The sequence below is a fragment of the Chlamydotis macqueenii genome, chromosome 28, assembly GCF_036417535.1.
Source record: "Chlamydotis macqueenii isolate bChlMac1 chromosome 28, bChlMac1.mat, whole genome shotgun sequence".
Classification (NCBI taxonomy): Eukaryota; Metazoa; Chordata; class Aves; order Otidiformes; family Otididae; genus Chlamydotis; species Chlamydotis macqueenii.
This window is the reverse complement of record NC_141583.1, coordinates 344,058-364,779: the sequence shown is the minus strand read 5'-3', so window position 1 is coordinate 364,779 and position 20,722 is coordinate 344,058. Positions and strand designations below refer to the sequence as shown.

General features: G+C 64.3%; 1 protein-coding gene and 1 long non-coding RNA gene across 13 annotated transcripts in view; both read left to right on the top strand.

Moving 5' to 3' along the window:
- LOC147597165 (uncharacterized) overlaps window positions 1–13,837 on the top strand; it is a 35,824-nt gene extending 21,987 nt beyond the window's left edge. The window contains exon 3 of the long non-coding RNA XR_015261249.1: window positions 13,740–13,837. This is a non-coding gene — a long non-coding RNA (uncharacterized LOC147597165). The remainder of the gene's footprint in view (window positions 1–13,739) is intronic.
- Window positions 13,838–13,885: 48 nt separating this feature from the next.
- The window catches only part of MEF2D (myocyte enhancer factor 2D), a 31,562-nt gene continuing 24,725 nt past the window's right edge, over window positions 13,886–20,722 (top strand). For all 12 annotated transcript variants that reach the window (XM_086768252.1, XM_086768253.1, XM_086768249.1 and 9 more), the window contains exons 1-2: window positions 13,886–14,067; window positions 19,047–19,250. In XM_086768252.1, the coding sequence (XP_086624378.1) occupies window positions 14,014–14,067; window positions 19,047–19,250 (258 nt within the window). In that variant the 5' untranslated portion in view covers window positions 13,886–14,013. The remainder of the gene's footprint in view (window positions 14,068–19,046; window positions 19,251–20,722) is intronic.

Below are 20,722 nucleotides of genomic sequence, written 5' to 3'. Positions count from 1 at the left end.
AAATAATCTGAGCCCCGCTCCTGGACGGAGGGACTCTGCTGCCGCTCACAAGCGGTTTTGCTGGGCTGAGAAGGCTGTTCCGTGCCGGAGAGGGGCGGGTGATTTATTTGGAGGCTTGGCGCTGGGAAGGGGGCAGCGTGCGCCGTCTCCTTGGCGAGGTCGGGCCGAGCCCCTTGCCGTGCCCCTGGTGAGGCTGCCAGAAACGGAGAGCAGCTCCACGGGCTCACGGCGGGGCGGGAGTGGCGGGAGGACCCCGCTGCATCTTGGCGGCGCTCGGTTTGTGCCGGCGGCGGGCTGTGGTGTGCGGAGGAGAGCAGGGCCCTGACGGTTCGGCGGGTCTGTCCCGCTGCGGTTCGGCTGGGCGCGGTGCTGCGGCGCCGGGCGTTGGTGTGGCGCTGGCTCCCGCCCTCTCACTTCGGGCACAGGTGAACTCCCCTCCACGGCGCAAACGGTGCGGTGAACGGTTAAACAGAGCGCAGGAGCGAGGGGGCCGGCTGCTGCGGGGTGTGCTGGCGCTCGGGGCTGCAGGCGGAGGGCAGGACCCTCCATGGCTCCCGAGTGTTGCGGTCGCCGATGCGCGGTGCGTGTCCCGTCCTGTCCCGGGTGCTGGCGGGCGGCGGCAGGATCTCTCTCTAAATGCGTTTTCCCCAAAATCGCTGCTTGCTGCTGGAGACGGGATGCTCGCTCTGCCAACGCCATGCTGACCGGTTACAATGGCTCCTGATTTTTTAGGCTCAGGCAAATTCTGTTTTTTCGGGCTGGCAGCGATGTCCCGCAAGGCTGGGACTGCCGGGGCCGGCACAGAGGTCTGAGCAGGAGAGGAGCAGTGCAGTGATTTCTGCAGCTCCAAGGGCCGGCGCATGAAGTTGTACGGCTCGGGGAGGAGAATTTCGAGAGGCGTCTCTGGGGACTGCTTCGGAACGCGTCCCCCTCGCTCCGCGAGCGGCAGGAGCTGACCAGTTAGAAGAGCGGCATCGGCCCCGCCTGGGAAGCGTGCGGCAACCAGCGCCGGGCCATTTCATCCCCAGGAAGCCAGGTCCTTGTGTCCTGCGGCGTGAGCGTTGCTGCCCGCCGTCAGTGGGCGTCTTGTCTTCCCAAAGCCGGCCCCGTTCGAGGCGCAGCAGGGAAAACCTCTCTGCCCAGCCGCGTCTGCTGCAGAGAACTCTTCTAGGGCCCGTGGAATCGACTCCTCCGCGTCCTGAGGGTGCCGTGCCATCTCGCTGCGGCTGTGCTTGCTGAATCACGTGTCGGTTACCGCACGCAGGGCTGTGCCAGCCCACCTCTCTCAGTGAGATGTTTTGCAGGCGGAGGCTGATTTCCAGCTGCTCGGGAAGAGCCCTTGGGTCGCCGGGGGGGCTTCTCTGCTGTCCCGAGGCCGTGCGTCGTGTCCTTGTGAAGGTTCAGTGCTGGTGGAGGCCTGAGCTTGCGGCTCCTGGGCTCCCAACGCGCTCTGGGCGTGAGCGTGCCGCCTCCCCCGGCTCTTTGCGTCCTTCGGGATCCTCCCTGTTTCCAGGGAGGGCTCCTAAAAACCGGCTGGTGAGCTCACCAGAAATCCCGCTGCTTGCCCCTCTCCGGCTCTGGGAGAGCTGGGATGCAGGGTTTGGGAAAGCGGCGCCCACGCGGCTGCCGAAACGCGATCGCGCTGCCGGAGGTCACCTCTGACTCGGCGGAGCTGGGCGGCCTTCGCGGTCCGGCTCTGCCTTGCTTCCCTGAGCTCATCCGCTGTCTTCCCACCGAGGGGGGGGGAATTAAAGTCTTCAAACCCCTTTTCCCTCGGCGGGGGGAAAAGCCAGCTTGGCCAGAAACGTCTGTGCGGAAACATCGTCCGAACGCACTGCCCCAGCAGCGGGGTCCCGTGGCACCCGCGGGGTCCGTGCCGTCCCGCTGCGCCTGGGGCGGCGGAGGAAGCGAGCGCAGGGGCTGCTTTCGGCAGCTGTTGGCGAGCCAGCGGCTCTGGCCGCTCCCTTCCCCTCCCCGGCGCACGCAACCGCCTCCTCCCGCCTCTCCGCATCTGCCCCTGCCCTTCAGGCCCGCGACGCGCCCGGCGCTCCCCGGGCAGGGTTTTGGGGGGCTCGGGGGCCGGGTGGCAGCCGCGAGGGGCAGCGGCGGCGAGGGGACAGCGGCTCCATCCCGCGCTTCCTCCCGCAGCTGTGGAGCGCCGAGCCGCCCCGTCTCCTGTAAGTACCTCTCACTCTTTCCACTGGAGAGTTAAAATTAGCAACTTCTTTTTTTAAAACAGGCGTCGCTCAAACCCTGCCAGCCCAGCCGGCTTTCCTTTTATTCCCCCCCAGCTCCTTTTCTCGTGATTTGTAAAATTCTGTTGGTATTGTTGAGTGTGCGCGTGCACTTTTCTCCCTTTTGGATTTTATTTTTTTTTTATTTCCCCCCCCCTTTGCGTTCCTTCCCTTTTCGAACACGGGTGCCGCTGCGGTGTCTGTGCGGAGTTTGGAGCCAAACAAACAGCCCGGCGCGCCCCCACCCCGATCGCCTTACAGAGCCCGGTGCCCGGCGCCGAATTTAGAGCCCTTATCTATTGTCAGCCTCCGCGGCCGCCGCTGCTCTGCCGAGGGGGGGTTCACCCCAGACCCCCGCTTCCTCCTGACACAGATCTGCCATGTGAGTGTGCCTCTGTTGGTTTTTTCCCCTCTCCTTTGTGTTCGTGGTGAAGCACAGCAGCGCCCGTGAATCAGGACCCGCTGCTTTCTGTCCGGGGCTGGGATGGGGACGGGGGTCTGCGCGGTGGGGGGAGGTCCCGCGGTGGGAGGATGGGGAGTGGGGAAACTGAGGCACAGAGGGCGGACGTCGCTCGCCGACGGGGAGTGGGTGAGCTGGGATTTCCTCCCCTTAAAACACAAACAGTAGGTGAGAAGGAAAAGGCAGCGGGCGCGGGCTCAGATGCAGGATTGGTGCCTCTCCGGCGGGATAAAATCCGGCCCTTTGGGGAAGCTCGGCGCCCTGCGGCAGGGACCGTGCCGGGACCGATGTGGGTGGGGAGTGCGGCGGCCAGCGCGGTGCTGCGGCCGGAGCGCTGCTACGCCGGCGTGGAGCCGGTGGTTGGCGGCGGCCGTCCCAGCCCGGATCTGCGAAAGCAAACAGGAAGGCAAGCGGGGAGCAGCCGCCGAATTTACGGGGTGGCGGGGTTGTTTGCTGCGGTTCCGCTGGGGCTGGTGCCGGCGTTCCTTCGCGCCTGCCTGCTCCGAGCCCTTTCCTTTGCCAGGCCCGGGGTGTAGCGGCACCCCTGGAACGCGCTGGATTCTGTCATTCTTGCCCTCCTGAGCGTCGCCCCTGCGGTTCGCTGGGGGTGCCCGAGGTGGACGCGTGGGCAGCGTCTGCACCCCCAGACCCCAGGGCACGTGGCTTCTGGCCAGCCGTGGAAAGGGCTCGGCCGCTCGCGGACCCTGTGAGGGGACGCCTCCCCGCCTGACCCCTCCGGCAGGCACCGGCTCCGGGTGGGTTAGGAAGCCCCTCTTTTACAGCAGGATCATTTTCCCCGCCGTTGCTGGAGGGCGCGTCCCAGGCCGGGGTCCGAATGAGTCCGTCTCTCCCTGCTGATGGGATCCGTCGTCCCGTGGGTCCGGCTGGAGCTGCCAGCAGCGGCGGTGGCGCGGGCAGGCGGCAGCTTGGCTTGATTTCGGGGGCCCAGGCTGTGCTGGGGAGCGGAGGGGACAGGATTTGTGTCCAGAATGTGCGCCTCCTGAGCGAGCGGCAACAGCTGAGCGCCAGCTGTCTGGCTGGATGTCGGCCGCCTGACAGGCCGGGGCCGCTCCTCACCCGCCCGCTTGGACGCGGGGTGCGGATCGGGCCCCGTCCCGTCTCAGCCCGCTGCCCGTGGGTGCGAGCACGTGCAAGGAGCTGGGGAGCGCGGCCCTGTCGTCCCCGCAGGGCTCCGGATCGGGGGTCCCTGGGGCGCCGGTGCCAGCGGCAGGCGATGCAGCGTTGCTCGGGTGCCGGGCTGGAGCCGCTGTATTTTCCAGGCGGTGCAGGGAAGAGGAAGTTAAACCTTTTTACTGCGTGGCTTCTCATCCCAGCTCCTCCTGCTCGCTTAGAACGAGTTCGGATCGGGTTCGGTGAGGGTCCGTGCCCCTTGGTGGGCTTCGGTGGCTCCTTCTCGTCTCACGGCTCTCGGGCTGTAGCTCCTGCGGCCCGGAGATGGCTCCTTGTGTGCAGGGCCTCGGTCTGTGCCCGCAAATCCTGGTGCTGTTACGGCCCCAAACAACTGCCGCTGTTTGCGCACCTTTGCGCTGTCGAAAACCAGCGTCCATGGTAAGCGACCAGCTGTTGGGTGGCAGCTCGTCCGAGTGCAAGCCTGGGCTGCGGAGCTGAGTCAGTTTTTGGGGTGAAAAGGGTGGGGACGTGCAGGTGGCCGGGACGTCGACTGTCGGGGTTTTGTTTCCAGGGCGGCAGGGCCAGGGGCTGGTGGGAGCCGCGGTGGTTGAGCCTGCACGCCGGGATGGGGCCCTGAGCGTTGGGATGGGGTCTGCGTGCTGGGATGGGGGCAGGAGGGTCTGCGTGTTCTGCGTTGGCCAGACCTCTCCCCTCCACCTCTCCAGGGGACTCTGGCGAGCTCTGCTGCCGCGGCACCGCGATGCCGCGTCGGTGGCAAACCGAGCTCCTCTGCTTCTTGTCCTTCTCGCGGTCAGGCAGAGCTGGTGGCCACCATCCCCGTCCCAGCACGGGAAGCTCCCTGCTCCCTGCGGAGCTTCGGCTGCACAAACCCGGACCGGGAGCGCGGGATGGGGCAAGGCGGGAGCAACGCCTGCTGCTAACGTGGCCTCCGTGTCCCCAGGCCCGGCGGATGTCACGGCTGCTGTGGCGTGGATGCACTTAGCAGTCGGGAGATGCAAATAAAATCAGCAGCCCCGTGACTTTGGCATTGCTGCTATTACTCACCAGGGCCTGAGGGTGGAAAAAAAAAAAAAAAACAACAAAAAAAGAAGTGGTTTTGGTTTTGGAAGGCCACTGTGAAAGACGTTGGTGGCCCTCGGGGCAGGGCTGAGCCTTGGGAATGGCGCTGGGAGGGAGGCCTGCGCCCGCGGGCTGGGCGCTGGGGCGGTGCGGGGGTCCCCAGCCTCTGGCTGGGTACCCGAGGGTGCGCAAAGCGCCGCGGGGCGTCCCCTCCTGCGGGGTGCAGGGTCCCCGCCGTGGGACGGGGGGGGGAACGGAGGTTTGGGCAGAGGCAGGGTGACAGCAGGGTGCCCTGGGCTGGCTGCGGAGGATGCGTCCCCATCCCCATCCCGTGGACGCGGGAGGGAAGAGGAGCGTTTCCTCGGGACGGTTTCGCTCTCTGCCGTGTCCCGAGGGGCTGCCGTGCGTCTCCATCCCTCGCGGGGGGCTCGGAGGAGCGCTCGGCTCTCTTGGAGTTTCCCCTGGGTAAAACCCGCCGCAGAGAGAGTTGTCGCCTCTGCTACGGGGGAAAATCCCATCCCCGTGCATGGAGAGCCCCTAAATTCCCTGTGGGGAGGCTTTCGCCCTCCTCGCGCTGCTGGGCCGCCCCTGAGGACCGCGTTCCGTGTCCCAGGGGTGGGATCCTGCCCCGCGCGGGAGCCAAAGGCGGTGGTTGTCCCACTTTGGCCAGTTGCGTCCTGGGACGTGCGGGTCGTCGGCATCCTTCTGACGGCCACATCCTTCCGACGGCCGCAGCGAGGGCGCTGGCAGCAGGGACCCGGCGGGGCTGCCCCAGGAGACGGGCGCGCCCTCGGGATGGGGGTGCCTGGGGAAATGGGGGGTGGTGTTGGGGTCGGGTGCTGGCGATCCAGGGAGCCTCGGCTGCCCTCGCCCCAGGTTTGCATCTTGCTGTTTCCCATTCAAGAGAAAAAACCCAAAACCCGAAAGCGAAACGTCGCCGCCGTCGGACACCGAGGCTTTTCCTGGGTGCGACCCCCCTGCTGCAGGGGTGGGGGTGCCTCGGTGGGGAGCAGGGCTGGGTAGCCCCCAAAACTGTGGCCACGTCTTCCCCCTTTTCCTCCCTGCGGCCTCAGCCCTCGCTGTGGGCCTGGTTTGGGGGCGAGAGCTGCTTCCGCTCCCCGCCAACACGGAGGCAACTCTGCCAGCCTCCTGATCTGCGAGCGCAGGATTCGACCCCGAATTCAGCTCTCTCTCCATCTCGTTTTTTTTTTTTTTTTTTAATGAGTCAGCCCCTCATCTGTCAGATTGAACCTCCTCGTTACCAGGTGTTTGCGTTCTGCCCTGACAGCAGTGACAGGGGAGCTGTGATGTCGCTGTGGGGACGGGGCGCCGGGAGCTGGCAGGTGGTTATTTCGTGCCCTGCGGGGAGCCGTGGGGTGGGCGCAGAGCCGGATAATGGGCTCTCGCTTCCCTTCGGTTAGAAAAACCTGCTTAGCGCGGGGGGAAATGGCTCCCGGGCTCCAGCGCTGGAGCTGGTGATGGATAGGGGACAGGAGGGAAGCAGCTTCGCGCGGTCTGGCTGCTCCTCCCTGAGGATGGGATGGGGTGGGGATGAAGGGGGGTTGGCGATGAAGGGGGGCTGGCGATGGAGGTGGCTTAGGGCTGCCCCACGCAGCGGTTGGTCCCAGCTGGGGAAGGGGACGTGGTGCCCGTCGTGGGGCGCCGGGGGCTCGCGCGGTGCCCGGCCCGGGGTGCGCGCGCCAGGGGAAGCCGCCGAGCCGCCCGGGAGGCCGCAGCCAGGCCTGGGGCGATGGGTGACCCTCCCTGCGAGGATGCCACCGCCAAGGTCACGGCTGACGGTTGCGGGGCTGCGTTGCTGTTCCCGGGTGCTTTGGAGGGGCTGCGCGAGGGGCTGGCCAAGCCCCCGCTTTAGCACCGTGCCGTGCAGCCGCTCGTCCCCGGGGTCCCTCCCTGCGGCATCTCCCTCCGCCCTGGGAAGCCTCGCAGCGTGCTGGGCTGCGAGTCCCTGCTCGCCGCGGTGCCGTGCACTTGTTATCCCGATGTCCGTGTCCTCGCCCCGGCACAGGGTGACGCCGGCTCCCCAGCTGGCTTTTGGCCTGCGCTGAGCGGGGCCGCAGGCTGGCCGGTGACCTTGCCCAGCCTCCCCTCCCCTGCCAGCTGCCCCGCGTCCCCTCCGGCCTCTGCCGGCTCTGGCCAGGGGCCGTGGGATTTGGGGTGCCTGGCGTTGGGGGCCAGCGCCGGGGCTGTCACCCTTGTTTGGTCAGTGGGTCAAAAATGGGTGCGTGACCTGCAGGGGAAGAGGAAATCAACTCCAGTTTAATAGTTTTCCCCAAATCCTTTCTTTCCCCCTCGCCTCGCACAGTTCTCAGCATCATCTCAGGGCAGGGCTGTGCTTTGCTTTTTTTTTTTTCTCCCCCGGACTCTGGCGGGCTGGCACGGCGCGTGGTTTTGTTACAGCTCAGCAGAGCTGGCTGCGCGGCTGGCATCTGCTGTTCTCTGGAGAGCGCCCGGATCTGGGTCAGGAAGATGCGTGCCTTTTGCAGATTCCTTGGGGGCCGGCTGGGACGCAGCCTCACGCGCCTCCGCTCGGCCTGCCCAGGTTGGTACCTGCAGCCGGAGGGACAGATCCTGCGCAGGCGGGACGGCCCAAGCTGTCGGTTTTGGCGCCCATCCCAGGGAAATCGGGGCCCTCCTGCCCGGCATCAGGTGCGCGGGAGGGACTGCAGCTCGGCGCCGGGTTCGCACCTGCGGGGCGAGCGGGACTGGGCCCTGGGCAGGTTTGGCCGAGCAGGGCCCTCAGCTGCGCTTCCGAGCGAGGGGTTTGCTCCGGAGCCGCGTTTCGGCCGCCTTCCTCTCCCCTCCCCCTGCCTGCATCTGGAGCCCTGACACAGGAACCCAGATAGCATCATCCTGAAACCAGAATAGAAGCTTTGGAGGAGACTTCAACGTGTTGGTGCGGTTTTGATCTCGGTTTGTAGATAAAGAGGTGCTAAACAATGCTGAGCTGGCGAGCTGGAGCCCTCCGCGGGTGCGTGCAGCGGGGCCGGGGGCGCGCGGGCGCTCGCTGCCGCCATGGTGCCGACGACATCCCGGCCGGGCTGCGCCTCCCTTCGCTGCGCCCCGGGAGCCAGGCTGCTCCTCCAGCGCCGCCGCCCAGCCCGCCGCTCCGTCAGCGCACGCTCGCCGGCGGGACAGGGGCGCGGGCCGTGCCGGTGGCTTTGCGGGGCGGGAGGAGCAGCATTAACGTGAACGTGAGCGCTGGGATTCAGGCAGGGGGCTTTTCCCCTCCTCTGCAGGGGAGAAGGAAGCTGATCCTGCGGATCCAGAAGGCACCGAGAAGGAAGCTGGAAGCCCTTGGTGTCAGCGTGGAGGATATGTTAAAAAAACAGCAGTTCGGTCACAAAAGGCAGGCCGGCCGTCAGCGAGAAAGGAAACAGGAAGGCACGACCTGCAGCTAAATAGCCGGGTTCAAGAGGTGATTGAGCTGAATCCGTGTCCTGCGGGGACCGAGTCAGCCCTGTCTGCGCGCGGGGACGCGGCCCCGTCGGGCCGTGCCGGTGCGGGTCCTGGGAGCCGCGGGCCGGGGCTGGGCCGCCTCGGCTGCCGTTCGCCTTCCGTTTGCAGGTGCTTTTTGGGCTCTTCTGCAGCGGCTGGAGGGTCCGAGCTTTGCGAGCTTTGCCACGTCGCGCCTTGACTCAGCCGCTTTTCCGGGTAAAAGCCGCGCGTTTGCAGCGGGAGCGCTGCAGCAGGGCGTGGGGCTGCTCTCGCCGCCTCCGAGGCATCATCACCGCCTCCGGAGCATCATCGCTTCCGCCTCCGCTCGGCACCCCTGCCCCGGCACGCGGTGGCGAAGGGTTTGGCAGTGGCTTGGTGCAGCGTCGGCGCGGCGAGCGTAAACCACGTCCCATGGCAGGCTGGGCGCGTGAGGCGGGTTTGCAGCGCGGCGGCGTTCCCCCGGTTGGGCGAGCGCGGCGGCGTTGCCCCGGTGTGGGCGCTCTCCTTCCCCGGGCGGAGAGACAGGGCAAATCCTGCGCCTCACAACCCTCGCACCCGCCGGTTTTTGCTGCGGTGGCCCTCCTCGCCAGCAGACGCTCCGGGCTGGGGAAGGTGTCCGTGCAGCGCGTTACCGCGATCGTTTCTGCGTGTGGATGAACCCCACGCCCTGGGTCCAGTGAATTCACTCCCGTTGCGTGCCCCATTCCCCGGGGCGGGGGGACCCCTCATCCCGCTGCGCTGGGATCCGCTCCGCTCAGCCAGCCCCTCGGCTCGGTGGGGCTGGGCAAGGAGAAACCCATCTTTGGGAGAATTCCTGCAAATCCCGGCTCAAGGCTGGGTTTGTCCCGCAGAAGTGGGCTGGGGGAGCGCGGCGCAGCACGCCAGCGCAAGGGCAGCGCGCTGGGAAGAGCAAGGTCGCGCAGAGCTGGAAAGGAGAGGACGTTTTTGGAAAGGAGGCATTTATTTGCCTTTATTTATCTTCCTAAAGCCTTTGGATTCAGCTGTTTGATCTTTCCCTCGCAGCTGCGCAGCCAGCATTGGGTTTATTGGAGCTGACACCGCGCTGCGAGCGCGAGGCTTTGCGAGGTGGGGCTTTGAGGAGGGACAGCTTCGCGTCGTCGCTTCGAGGGGAGCGGCCCCGGCGCGGCTGGCCCCAGCAAAGCGGCAGCAAAACGGGGCGGCCAGGAAAGCGTGTCAGAAACGGCGAATGGCCTGGAACGCGGTGCCCCTGCTCGCGCAGGGAGAAATGCGGGGATTTGTGGAAATGGAACGGTGACGAATTACGGAGCGGTGCAAAGAACCCTGCTGCTTGTGCAACGGAACGGGCGAAAGAGAGCAGGAACGGGCACAGTCGGTAACAGCGCAGAAATACAGACTTGGAAGAGACGTCGGCTCTCCTGCCTCCCAGCTCTTGGAGCTGTGGATTCGGCACCCCCAAATTCCCTGGTTTGTAAAAACGTTTCCCAGCTGAGATCCCTCCCTGCTTTCTCTTCCTTCCCCCGTCTGCGAAACACCAGCTCTGCTCCCGCTCCGTCTCTCCGATTTGGAGCAATTTGCTGGGAGCCGGGTATGAATTACTCAGCACGGAGCTAACCAGCACCTGCTTGTCGTTAATTGGCATGTGTGTTAATTGCTGTGATAGTCATACTTGTGCGAGCGCGCGAGGGGGTGTAGGGCAGGGGGCAGGGATGCGGGCGCTAACTGGAGGCCTCCGTCCCGTGCTTCTCGCCGCATTGCCGGGGCAATGCCGAGTTTCCCGTCCCCGATCCCTGCCGAACCCTCCTGGCGCCGAGAGGGACGAGGTGACTTTTTGCCGGCGCCGTTCGCTCGCTGCAGCGCCTGTGCTGTGCTTCGTGGCAGGTTTGTGGGTCCCCTTTCCGTGCCCTTGGACCCTCGCGCCGCGGCGGTTCCTCCTCGCTGGGGTGGCAGCCGAGATGCTCGGCGGTTGCGTGGAGATGGTCACCATGGAGACGGGTACCGCTGGGGATGGTGGCGGGGAGGCTGCGGGTGCTAAGGTGGCCCTGAGCCCGCCCGCACCCCGTGACGGTTGGGCCATCCCAGGCCGGGTTTAGGGTGGCGCTGGGTCACAGTTTGGGCAAGCCAGGCTGCCTTACAGGGCTGCGGAGATTCTCTAGTGTCTCGTAAGGGCTGGGCTTACACCGGTGTTTGTGCTGGGTGTTGCGGTTCGAGGATGTTCTTGCCAAACGGGATGGAAAGGTCTCGTGGGCTCAGCCACCACGTGGAGCGGGTGCCTTCTCATCTCGCGTGCGCTGTGGGATGGCCTGAGCCTCTTTTCCTTGGAAAACCAGGCTGAGGAGAAGGAAGCTGCTGTCTCGGAAGGAAGGAAAGATGATTTAATGACTGGGGCAGGTGGAGCGATCGGCTGCAGGAGGAGATGGAGCTCCGGAGGGGCTGAGCTCGGTGCGCGCTGCGGGACGGGTGCTGCTGGGTCCCAGCGGCAGTGCCAGCGCGGCAGGCAGAAGGCTCTGGGTTTCTTGCGCTTGCAGATGCCGAGCAGAAACTCAGGGCTGCGGTGTGAAACGGCCACCTGGGCAGGAAACGCCGGAGTACCTGGGTTTAAAAATAGGCTGGGAAAAAACCAATCTAAACCCAAATAAACCCACCCCAAAGCCCAGCTCCAGCACCGGGAACACGAAGAGGACAGGAAGGAGTTTTGAATCCCCTCCGCTGGTGAGTTCGGAGCAGCAGTGCTGTGCTCGGCTCCATCCCATCCGAGGACCGCGCGGTCTTTTCCTTCCCGTGCAGGGAAGAGGGATCGGGAGCATCACAGCGCCAGCTCCTTTTCTCCCCACAAGGACAACCAAAAAAAAAAAAGAGTTAAGTTGCCTTTTTCCTGCGAGAGACTTTATCAAGCAGCAGGGGCAAGGCCTGAGGCTGGGACGATGGGCCCAGGCAGGCTGCCGAGGCCGCGGGAGCAGGATTTGCGAGCGGCAGAGGAGCGTGGTCCGGTGGCTGAAAGGCGATTTGTGTGGGAACCCCTGGGGCTGCTTTGCAGCGCAGGGAGGGGAACGCCGTTGGGACGCAGGAAGCGCGGCTCACGCGAGCATCGGGGCAGGGCTGGGCCGCGCCGGGGCTTTCTCCGCGCCCCTGCAAACATCCCGTCTCCGTTTCGAGCGCCGCGGAGCTTTTGGCCACGACAGCACCCTGCGAAGCAGGCCCGCAACTGAATCGTGTTGAAATATGTTTCCTTTCACTCGTTTTGAATTTACTGCCCGTTGTTCTGCAGTGTTTATTGTTGCTTCTGGATGGTTCCTCCCTGGTTTCGACAGGCAATCCGCTCTTTTCAGAGAGTTTCTGTGTCCAAGAGCTGCGGCATCAGGAAGGAATTAGCGTCTTGCCCTGGTCCGGATGCGGAGCTGTTGCTCCTTCGCGCTGCCGCTGGCGGCTGTGAGGAGGGTGAAGGTGAATGTTTTTCAGCCAGTTTGCAGAAATGGCAGCTCCGAAGGGAAAAGCTGCGAAGCAGACTCGGCGGAAAGTTCCTCCTCTGCCAAGTTCTCTCCACGCCTGCGAAACCCTCGCCTCGGACGCTGGCCTGGAGGCTGTCGGGGCTCTCCCGCGTGGATTTGCGCTGCTGGAAATGCTGAGCGCGCAGCCGGGCAGGTGAACAGAAATCCTCCTTTGCGACTCTTCCATGTCTCCGACGTTTGAGGGATGCTCTCGGGCAGCCTGAGGGATGCTGCTCCGGCGCCGGCGCTGCTCTGGGGCCGGCCGTGCCCTGGCACCCACCTTTTCGGGGCTGCCCGCAGGGATGGGGAGCAGCAGCCAAGGGGCATCCCCCCAGCACCAGCTCGGCGTCTCCGCGGCGCCGCTCGCAGCCGGACGATGGCTTCCGTTTGCTCCTGGGGGGGAAGACGCGCGCTGGTTTTGAGAAATAGTGATGCCAGCAGCAGATGCCATCCTGGTACGTTTGGCCTTGTGAAGAGTCTCCTTGGTGGGATTCACGAGAAGAACAGGGGTTTCGCTGCCCCTCGTCTCTCCAGTCTCCTTCCTGCGTCCCCATGGCTTTTCATCCCCGGAGAGCAGGCTGTGGGTGTTGGGGGTGGGGAAGTCTCCCCGCTCCCCTCTCAGCTGCTCGAACCAGCGCTGGAACCGCAGAGCACGATGCACGATGAATAATTTTACACAAAAAAAAAAAAAAAAGCAGAGAAAAAAATTAAGTGACTCACAGGACTCGATGAACCCCGAAAAATGCGCGTGGGAGCGCGGCCGGCAGCGCTGGTTTGCCGCCCGAGCGCGGTCTGGCGAGGCGGTGAAGGACGGGCCGGGGCCACTGCAGGGTTGGGGGGCTCCCGGCGCTGGGGGGGAGCAGGAGGGGCTCGCTCAGGGCTGGCGGCCGGTGCTGTGGGGAATCTGGGATGAATCCGGGGAGAAAATGGCTTGGGTTTGTTTTTTTTCTCCGTGATTTCTGTAACAAGCCCGAGCGCTGAGGGCTGCCAAGGGCAGGCAGATAGGCAGCTATTTTGGGACTGGCCTTGGCACAGGGCGCCCTCGCCGTGAACGCAGCGTTATCGCCGCTCTTCCCCGGCTGCTTGTCTCCTCAACCGGGAGAGCGCGCCCGCGGAGAAACGCACTGGGCTCCTTTTCCCCGTTATCCCCCCAGTGCAGTGCGAGAAACTGGGGTGACTGGGGCTGGGGGGCCGTGTCGGTCCCCTGGTACGTACTGCCCGATCCCCTCGTACCTCCCACCGATCCCCGGGTACGACCCACCGATCCGTGTGTTCCCGGGCCGGTGGGAGCAGCCAGCTCCGGCTGCTGTGGAGCCCGTCGAGCCCCGGGCTGCCTTGGCTTCCTTCGCAGCCCTTCTTCCCCTCGCCCTCAGGAATTGGGTTTCTGTGCCTGATTATAGGGTTTGTTTTTTTTTTTAAGTAATCAAATAAAGACATTTTACAATTCCAAATTGAAGATTAATGCCGAAATTGGAGACAGATTTAAATTGCCCAAGCTAATGGCCAGCCGCTCGGCTGCTGATGACTTTGTTAAGACAAAAAAAACCTCTGGAGTGTCACAGAGGGGCTGCTTCACGGGCTCCTCGCCGCTGTCGCCATGCGTGGCCCATGCGTGTCCTGCGGCGCGGGCGTTTCGGGCTGCATCCTCGGGGTTTTGGAGGCCGGGTTGGACAAATCCCTCCGCAGCTCTGCCGGCCCCAGAACCGGGCGGGAGACGGAGCAAAGGCTTCCCCCGGGCTGGGGGCAGGAGCTGTGCGGCGGTTTGGGTGCCGGGAGGGTGCGGGACCCTGGGGGTGGTTTGGGTGCCGGGAGGTTGCGGGACCCTGGGGGTGGTTTGGGTGCCGGGAGGGTGCGGGACCCAGGCGGGGGTTTGGGGACAGGCGTCTCACTGCTCTTTCTCTCTTTGCGCAGGGTTCTGAGCGCCCGCTGACGCCTCCGCCTCGCTGGATCCGGCCGCGCAGGAGGGTACCATGAACTGAGCAAGAAGCGACGCAAAACTCTCGTTTTTTTTTTTTGTTTCCCCCCCCCGCCCCCCCCCCCCCCATTTTGGCTTTTTTTTGGTTTGTTTTTCATCAAAAAAAAAAAGCCCACCACACTCTTTCATGAAAGCGGTTTAAAGCGGGGTCACTTTTCCCCTCCCCTGAACTGAAGTCGTCCCCGGGTGCGGTGAGGATTTCCCGAGAAGATGGGGAGAAAAAAGATCCAGATCCAGCGGATCACGGACGAGCGCAATCGGCAGGTTGGTGCTTTCCCTTCGGCTCTCCGCTCCCTCCTTGCCTGCTCTCCTCCCATCGAGTATTTTAAGGGTTTTGCTTCAAAACCGCCCGTTTCCGTCCCGTTCTGGGCCAGCCGGTGCGTTTCTCTCCCAAGCCACCGAACAAGCAGATGGGCGGAAGGCGGCGCGGGGGCCGGTTCGGGCGGACCCCAGGGCCGGGCCAGTGGCCCTGTTTCACTGCGGCCCCCGCCCAGGCACTGCTTCTCGCTGGGAGCGCCTCGCGCCGTTTCCATCTAAGCGCTTTTCCAGAAGAAACGATCTTCTCCGGTTAGTTCCTTTTTTTTTTTTTTTTGCCTTGCAGAAAATACATTTCAGTTGACATTTTCCGTGGGGTTTTTCCAGTAAAAAGCAGCCACAACAAGTATCCGTTTTTCTGAACGCAAACAACCCCAATTTTTTTTATTTTTCAATTGAAAACTTGTACGGGTCCAGGGTTTTTTCCTTGTTCTGTGTTGAAGCCAAGCCCCAGACGCCCGTGCACGCGTGTAGGAATACACGTGCGTGTCTCAGCGGTAAAAACCCCGGATTTTTCCCCCATTTACGCGTTCCTTGAGCCGGAGCGGCGGAGCGGCAGCGCTTTGCTGGCCCGGATTTGCCCTGTGGTGATTCCCTCGGTGTGTTTCCCCATGACCGGACGGCTTCCGGGTGGATCGCTCTGCTCCGTGGCGTCCCGCGACCCTCGAGTTTGGCTCGGCACATCCAAGCCCCTGCCTTTGTCCAGCCGCTGCCGCAGATGCCCCAGCGTGGCCTGCCACGCTTCTGCTGCTGCTTTTATTCCAGAAAAAAAGAAAAGGCAGGCATGTGTAGGTGTTCCTAATGCTTAAAAAGCAGCAAATAGCAGAATTGGACGAACTGGTTATTGCTCCCCAGCAAAACAATAGAACGTTGCAGGGTTTCTTCGTTCCAGCTTCGTTGTGGGGCTGGGGGCCGGGATGGGCCTAAAATGCGTTTTGATAGTGTCCCCGTTGCTCCTGGCACCGCGTCTTTCCGCAGCGAGCGGGAGCTGGGGCGTTCGGGGTCGTTAGAGGAGTCGGAGTGTGTTTCAGGGGGCTGCGGAGGGAAGAGGGATCCGCAGCTGCCGGCGCCCCAGGAGGAGCGGAGCGAGCGGAAAATCCGTGGTCGCGCTGGAGGCTGGTGGCAAGCCAGCCCTGTTGGATGGGCCTGCGGGAAAGGAACGGGGCGTTCCTCTGCCAAAGGCGGGAGCCCAGGCCGGGGAGGCGGTTTGGGGTGTGTCGAGCTGCTCCTGGGTGCCGGGCTTGGCCAAGGGGAGCGGGAGGTGCAGAGGCCAGGCCGAGCCCGGGCGGGATTTAGCAGCAGGAGCCGCTCGGCACAGCAGGTGCCGTGGTTTTAGCGTGGCTCTGGTGTCAGGTGTGTCCCCAGAGCCACCTCCTGGGTCTGGGGGACGCTGGTTTTCCCTGACAGCAGCTGCGGCCCTGGCCAGGCTGGTTCTCCCAAACCTCGCCATGAGACCTTCGCTCCCCACGCTTGGCTTTTCCCAAAGCCCAGCCCTGCTTAGGCTGAGCATCAGCGAAGCAGCAGCTGGTAACTGTCGGGCTTTGCAGTCAGACATTTTTGCTGCTGCTTTTCTTTGGGAAACAAGGACGCAGCAGGGAGAGAGGACGTCTGGTGACGGAGGGCTGCTCCGGGCTGGGGCTGCTGATCGGCTGCGTCCGGCGCGGCGGGAGCTGCGTGGGGCTGGGGCGCGTGTCCCCCCGTGACGGGGGCGTAACCCTCCAGCTCTGCACTTTGTGCAACGCTGGGACCCGGTTTCTGGGCCACTCTGCTTCGCCTCGTTCCCTTTCCCTTCCTCTGCTGTCACAGGTCAGAGATGAGAGGCGACCACGCACGCATGGCTGCCATGGCCGCGGGGAACGTAGGTCCTGCAGCTCCAGCCGCGACGGGTGGGCGTGCGCCGTCCTTGACGGCTCCCGTGGTGCCCGTTGGGAGAGAGAGGGATGGGGAACGGGAATAGCGTGTGGATGCGCTGGAGGAGGAGCGGTTCGCCAGTGGTGGTGCAGGGAGGTGGGGGCAGAGCCGTGCCGCACGGCCGCGTTTCTGCTCGCTCTGCACGCGGAGCTCGTCAGCAGCGGCAGTTCGGCCCGCCGAGGCCTTGGACCCTCAGGAGGTCGGGGTGAGCAAGGGCTCTCTCAGGCCTTTGCTGCGAGGTGAAGCTCTTCCCGCGCGTTTCGCACCCAGCCTACAGCATCGGCGCGTCCCACCCTGCGCGCCCTGGGTCTGGCCTCCCACGGGTGCACGGGCCACCAGCCCGCACGGAGCGGAGTTACAGCAGAAGCCCAAAGCGGGGAGCAGAGCGAGTAAGAGTCGGTAATGTCATTAGAGGGGATTTGCCACAGCAGATCAGACCATCAGCCCTTCAGGGCCAGCCCGGCAACGGCCAATATGGTCTGCATCAGGGGAAAGGCAAAAATCCCCGCTGGTGTGGGGCCGTAATTCCTTCCTGACCCCTTTGGTGATCGGCTTACACCCTGGAGCATGAGATTTGATTACCCTCTTAGACTTAGAAGGTTAATTCCTCTAGATGAGGCCCGTGCGCGGCGGCAGGGGAAGGTTTGGGGTTTCTGTCCCGGGTCACGGGGAGATGCGCAAGGCGACGTTAGCTGATGGCTTTGTGCTGTGGGGCAGGCGAAATGGCAGATCTTTGCTTTTCTCTGCAGGAAGCAGGGGTGCCGGGACAGAGGGGTGCTCCTGCACCCCGTCCCTGTCCGCAGAGGGACTGTCCCCTCGTCGTAGGGGGAGGATTCGGTGCCTGGGGTTGTGCTTGGCTCTGCTCAGGTTGTTGGCTGATTTGGGGTAGAAAACCCCAAGCTCTCCTCCGTGGCTCCAGGGCAGTACCCACCCCACGCTTGTTTCTAGTCATCACGGCCGAGAGCTGCCCCCTTGCTCGCGCGCCGTGGCCTCACCCCGTCACCTCTGCTCTCGGTGACGGGAAGGGCTCGCGGCACCCGGTGAGGTGTTTTGGCGAGGTGTCCCCGGCGCCAGCGGCTGCAGAAACAACCGCGCTCGGCTGTTCCCTCTGGCTTGGCTGCGACGCCGTGTGTTTTCCTCTCGATGGCTCCTCGAGCTGCTTTCAGCGTGAGTCAGAGCAGCGGGGCCGGCTCGGCGGGGGACAGCGAAGCACGCTGCGCCGGGCAGCCCCAGGTCGGTTTTAGTGCCCGTCCCGCTGTGGGCTGCAGGAGGAAAACCGCAGCTGGGTCCCATCTGGGGTCATGTGCTGCGGCTGCAGCGCGGTGCTGCCGGCTCTGTCTCGGTCCTGGGAGCAGCTGAGGCCAGCGCCGAGCGGTTTCGGGTGGGCGAGAGATCCGGGATGCCACGAGGGAGGAGGAATTGCCGGTGACACTGGCGCTGGCCCCCAAGTAATTTAGTTTGCGTCACGGCGCGTCGGAGCTGGGGCGACACCGGCAACGTGAGCGCAGGCGCTCGCAGCCTGGCTGCGGTGCAAGCGGGCGCACGTGGCGGGGAGCGGTGGCACGGGGCGCCAGCCCTGCACTTTCCAGGGGATGAGGCGATTAGAGCCGAATCTCGTTACCTCTTAATCACCTCTGGGACATGGCGGGGGAGGGTCGTGCGCGCCCAGGGCTGCCCTGGCTCTGCCCTCCCACGGCACGGAGGGATGGCTCCGTCCCAGGGGTGCTGGCGCTGCGGTGGCGTTGCGGCGGCAGGGCCTGTCACCGCAGGCGCGGACGGGGACGCTCCACGTGAAGCTCTTCAGGCTGTAGGGCCGCTAGCTGGAGCTGAGCGACGGCCCCGGCCTCGTCCGCTCTCCTCCTGTTAAAGCTGCTCAGCTGCAAAATGGAAGCCGTGGCGGAGGCCCCGAGTGGGGCCGAGCCCCCGGTGCACGCGCGAGGAGGAGGCAGCGCTCGCACCCAGGGGCATCTCGGCTCCTCTCCAGCCCTTCCCGGGCTGCTGCCTCACCGCGAGCGCGGATCTTACAGCCGAGCAGTCGCCTCCCTGCCTTTTGTTTTCCTTTTTTGATTTGCGACGAGGGCGTTGGCCAAGCGTCGCGCCTTTCCCCGGCAGCGTGCTGTTGGCTGCGGGAGGGGCAAGGGACCTGCAGCGGCTGTCTGCGCGCAGCCGGCATGGAGAGCCCCAAACCGCCCCGTCCTCACCAGCTGGCTCCTGTCGCGGCGAGAGCCGAGCGTGGGCTGGGAATGCACCCAGTGTCTGCCCAGCATCTGGAGTGGGTTTTGGAGCCAGCACCCGGCTCCGTCCCTGTCCCGCAGCCGCCTTGCGAGGATCGGCCCGGCAGAAGATGCCTCCTTAGCTCCAGTGCCAGCTCGCTGCAGGGCAGGGCGTGCTGGGGGGACACGGGACGCAGTCAGGAGCGCGGTGACCGGGGCGGGCAGGTGATGCCCCGGGAAGGTTATGGGGAGAACGAGAGGGAGGCGGCGGCCGGCCGGGCACAGCTCTGGGGGCTCAGGGCGTTTGGGGAGCGCAGCCTCCCAGGAGCAGTGGGAGAGCGGGTGGGGGACGGGGCGGGCGCGTGGTGCGGAGCAGCACCCGGAGCTGCGTCGGCTCGGCACCCCCCGGGCCGGGCACTCGCAGCTCTGCTGCAGCGAGCCGGGATGAGAGCTCTGCCTGAATATTCAACGGGGAAAAAATACAAACCAACAACCCGCAGCCCCCGGCCAGATGGTAGCTCTGCTGGGTGTTCTGCTGAAATTTATTTTCCCTTGATTTGGCAATCTGTGGTTTCCAACGCTGGTAATCATCTCTGTGCTCGTGAAGCGTCTGCCTTTGGAGGAGCAGCGGCATGATCTGGTGAGAGAGGAGAGCTTGGGGTGGGGAAGCTGAGAACGGAAGATTCCCTCTGCCCTCCTCTTCCTCCTGCTCTTCCTCCAGCGGTCGTCCCAGTTTTCTGCGGGAGGTATCAGGTCCGTGGCGGTGTGGGCACGGCTGCTCACCGTGGCTCTCCTTGCTTGCAGGTGACCTTCACCAAGCGCAAGTTTGGCCTGATGAAGAAAGCCTACGAGCTGAGCGTGCTGTGCGACTGCGAGATCGCCCTCATCATCTTCAACCACTCCAACAAGCTGTTCCAGTACGCCAGCACCGACATGGACAAGGTGCTTCTCAAGTACACCGAGTACAACGAGCCCCACGAGAGCCGGACCAACGCGGACATCATCGAGGTGAGGCCGCCTGTCCTCTGCCCGGCTGTGCCGCAGTGGTGGGGTCAGGGCCGGGGCCGGGGCCGGCACCGCGGCCGGGTGCAGGAGGTCGGCGCAGGGCGGGGGCGTGAGCAAGCCGATCTCTGATGCTCGGTGCCGGCCTGGTTTTGCATCGTTTTGGTCCGGCCTACAGAAATACTCAGTTCTGGGCGGTTGAAGCTGGCTCCAGTTGCGCGTTGATCTGCTGCCGTGGAATCGAGGTGCGGGTTTGCTTTGGGGAGTGCCTTGGTCCGGGCAAACCAGGCGTGGTTTGGGAGGCACCTCCCGGGGCTGCTGCACTGGGGTGCCGCGGTGCAGCTGGCGGCGTTGCCCCCGTCCGTTGTTTCAGGCAAGCGTGGGGGGGTTGTAGGAGGGCACCAGCAGAGAATTTGGGTGGGGAGGAACCTTTAGGCGACTCTGGAGGAGTCGGCTTCTCCTACCGCTCCGGCCGTGTCACTTGTTCCTGTGAATCCCTGTGGTGCGTCTCGGCCAGCACACTCGGGCTTTGGTTTCGTGGAGAGGGAAAAAAATCCAACCTACCTCCTAAATCTTGGTCTTTTTTTCATTGTTTTTCTCCACCAAACATGTCTTTTTGAGAGGTTTGGACACCTTGTCCCCCCCCGTTCCCACTGACGTGCCACGGGGGAAGTGGGCTGAGCCACGGCCGAGCACCCGGCAGCTCCTGCCTGCCCTCGCCGGGGTCTGGAGGCCGTTCTGCCAGCGTGCGGTTGCGTCCGGGCCTTAGAAATGGTTCAGAAATCGCTTTTCTGGCCCGTTTGAGCCAGGTAGAGCCTGTCCACCGTGAAAATGCTGGAGTTTAGCAGGCGCGGTTCCCTGCTGTGCCAGTCAGCGCAGCCTCGCCCAGCCGCGCTGGGATGCTCAGGCTGCGGCGCGCGCAGCGTCAAACAGATTTGTCTTGGCCTAAAAATACCGTAAACATTTTGGGCAGCGTTCTCTGCTCCCTTATGGTCCAAGATGCAAACACTCCCCAGCCGACAAGTTACGCACAGTCCTTGGCACCCAAAGCAGCACTGTGTTTGCACCACATGAAAAGCTGGATCTGCGTCCAAGTGAGGAGAGGAACATCGGGAGCGGACGGATATTGGTAGGTGGCAAGAAAAGGAGCCCAAACGCGCCGGCGCTCGGCACGTCTCGCCGGCAGAGCCGCCTTGGAGCACAACGTGCTGGGGTGCAGGCGGGTTTTGAGGCTGCTCGAGCGTCCCTCCTCATCCTCCTCTTTTCTTGGAGCAGGGCTAGGGCTGCTCTGAAGATTTTTACCGTTTTCTCTCCCAATCCCCCCCAACAGGAGACCGTTCCTGCTCCTGGTGCTCATTTCTGTCTCCCCTCGTTCCAGTCAGGTCCCACCGGCCCAGCTTTGTCCGCACCACATGCAGACCCAGTTTGTTTCATGTTTCTGGTGGCTCCCAGTTGAACTTGACTCCTCCAAGAGTATC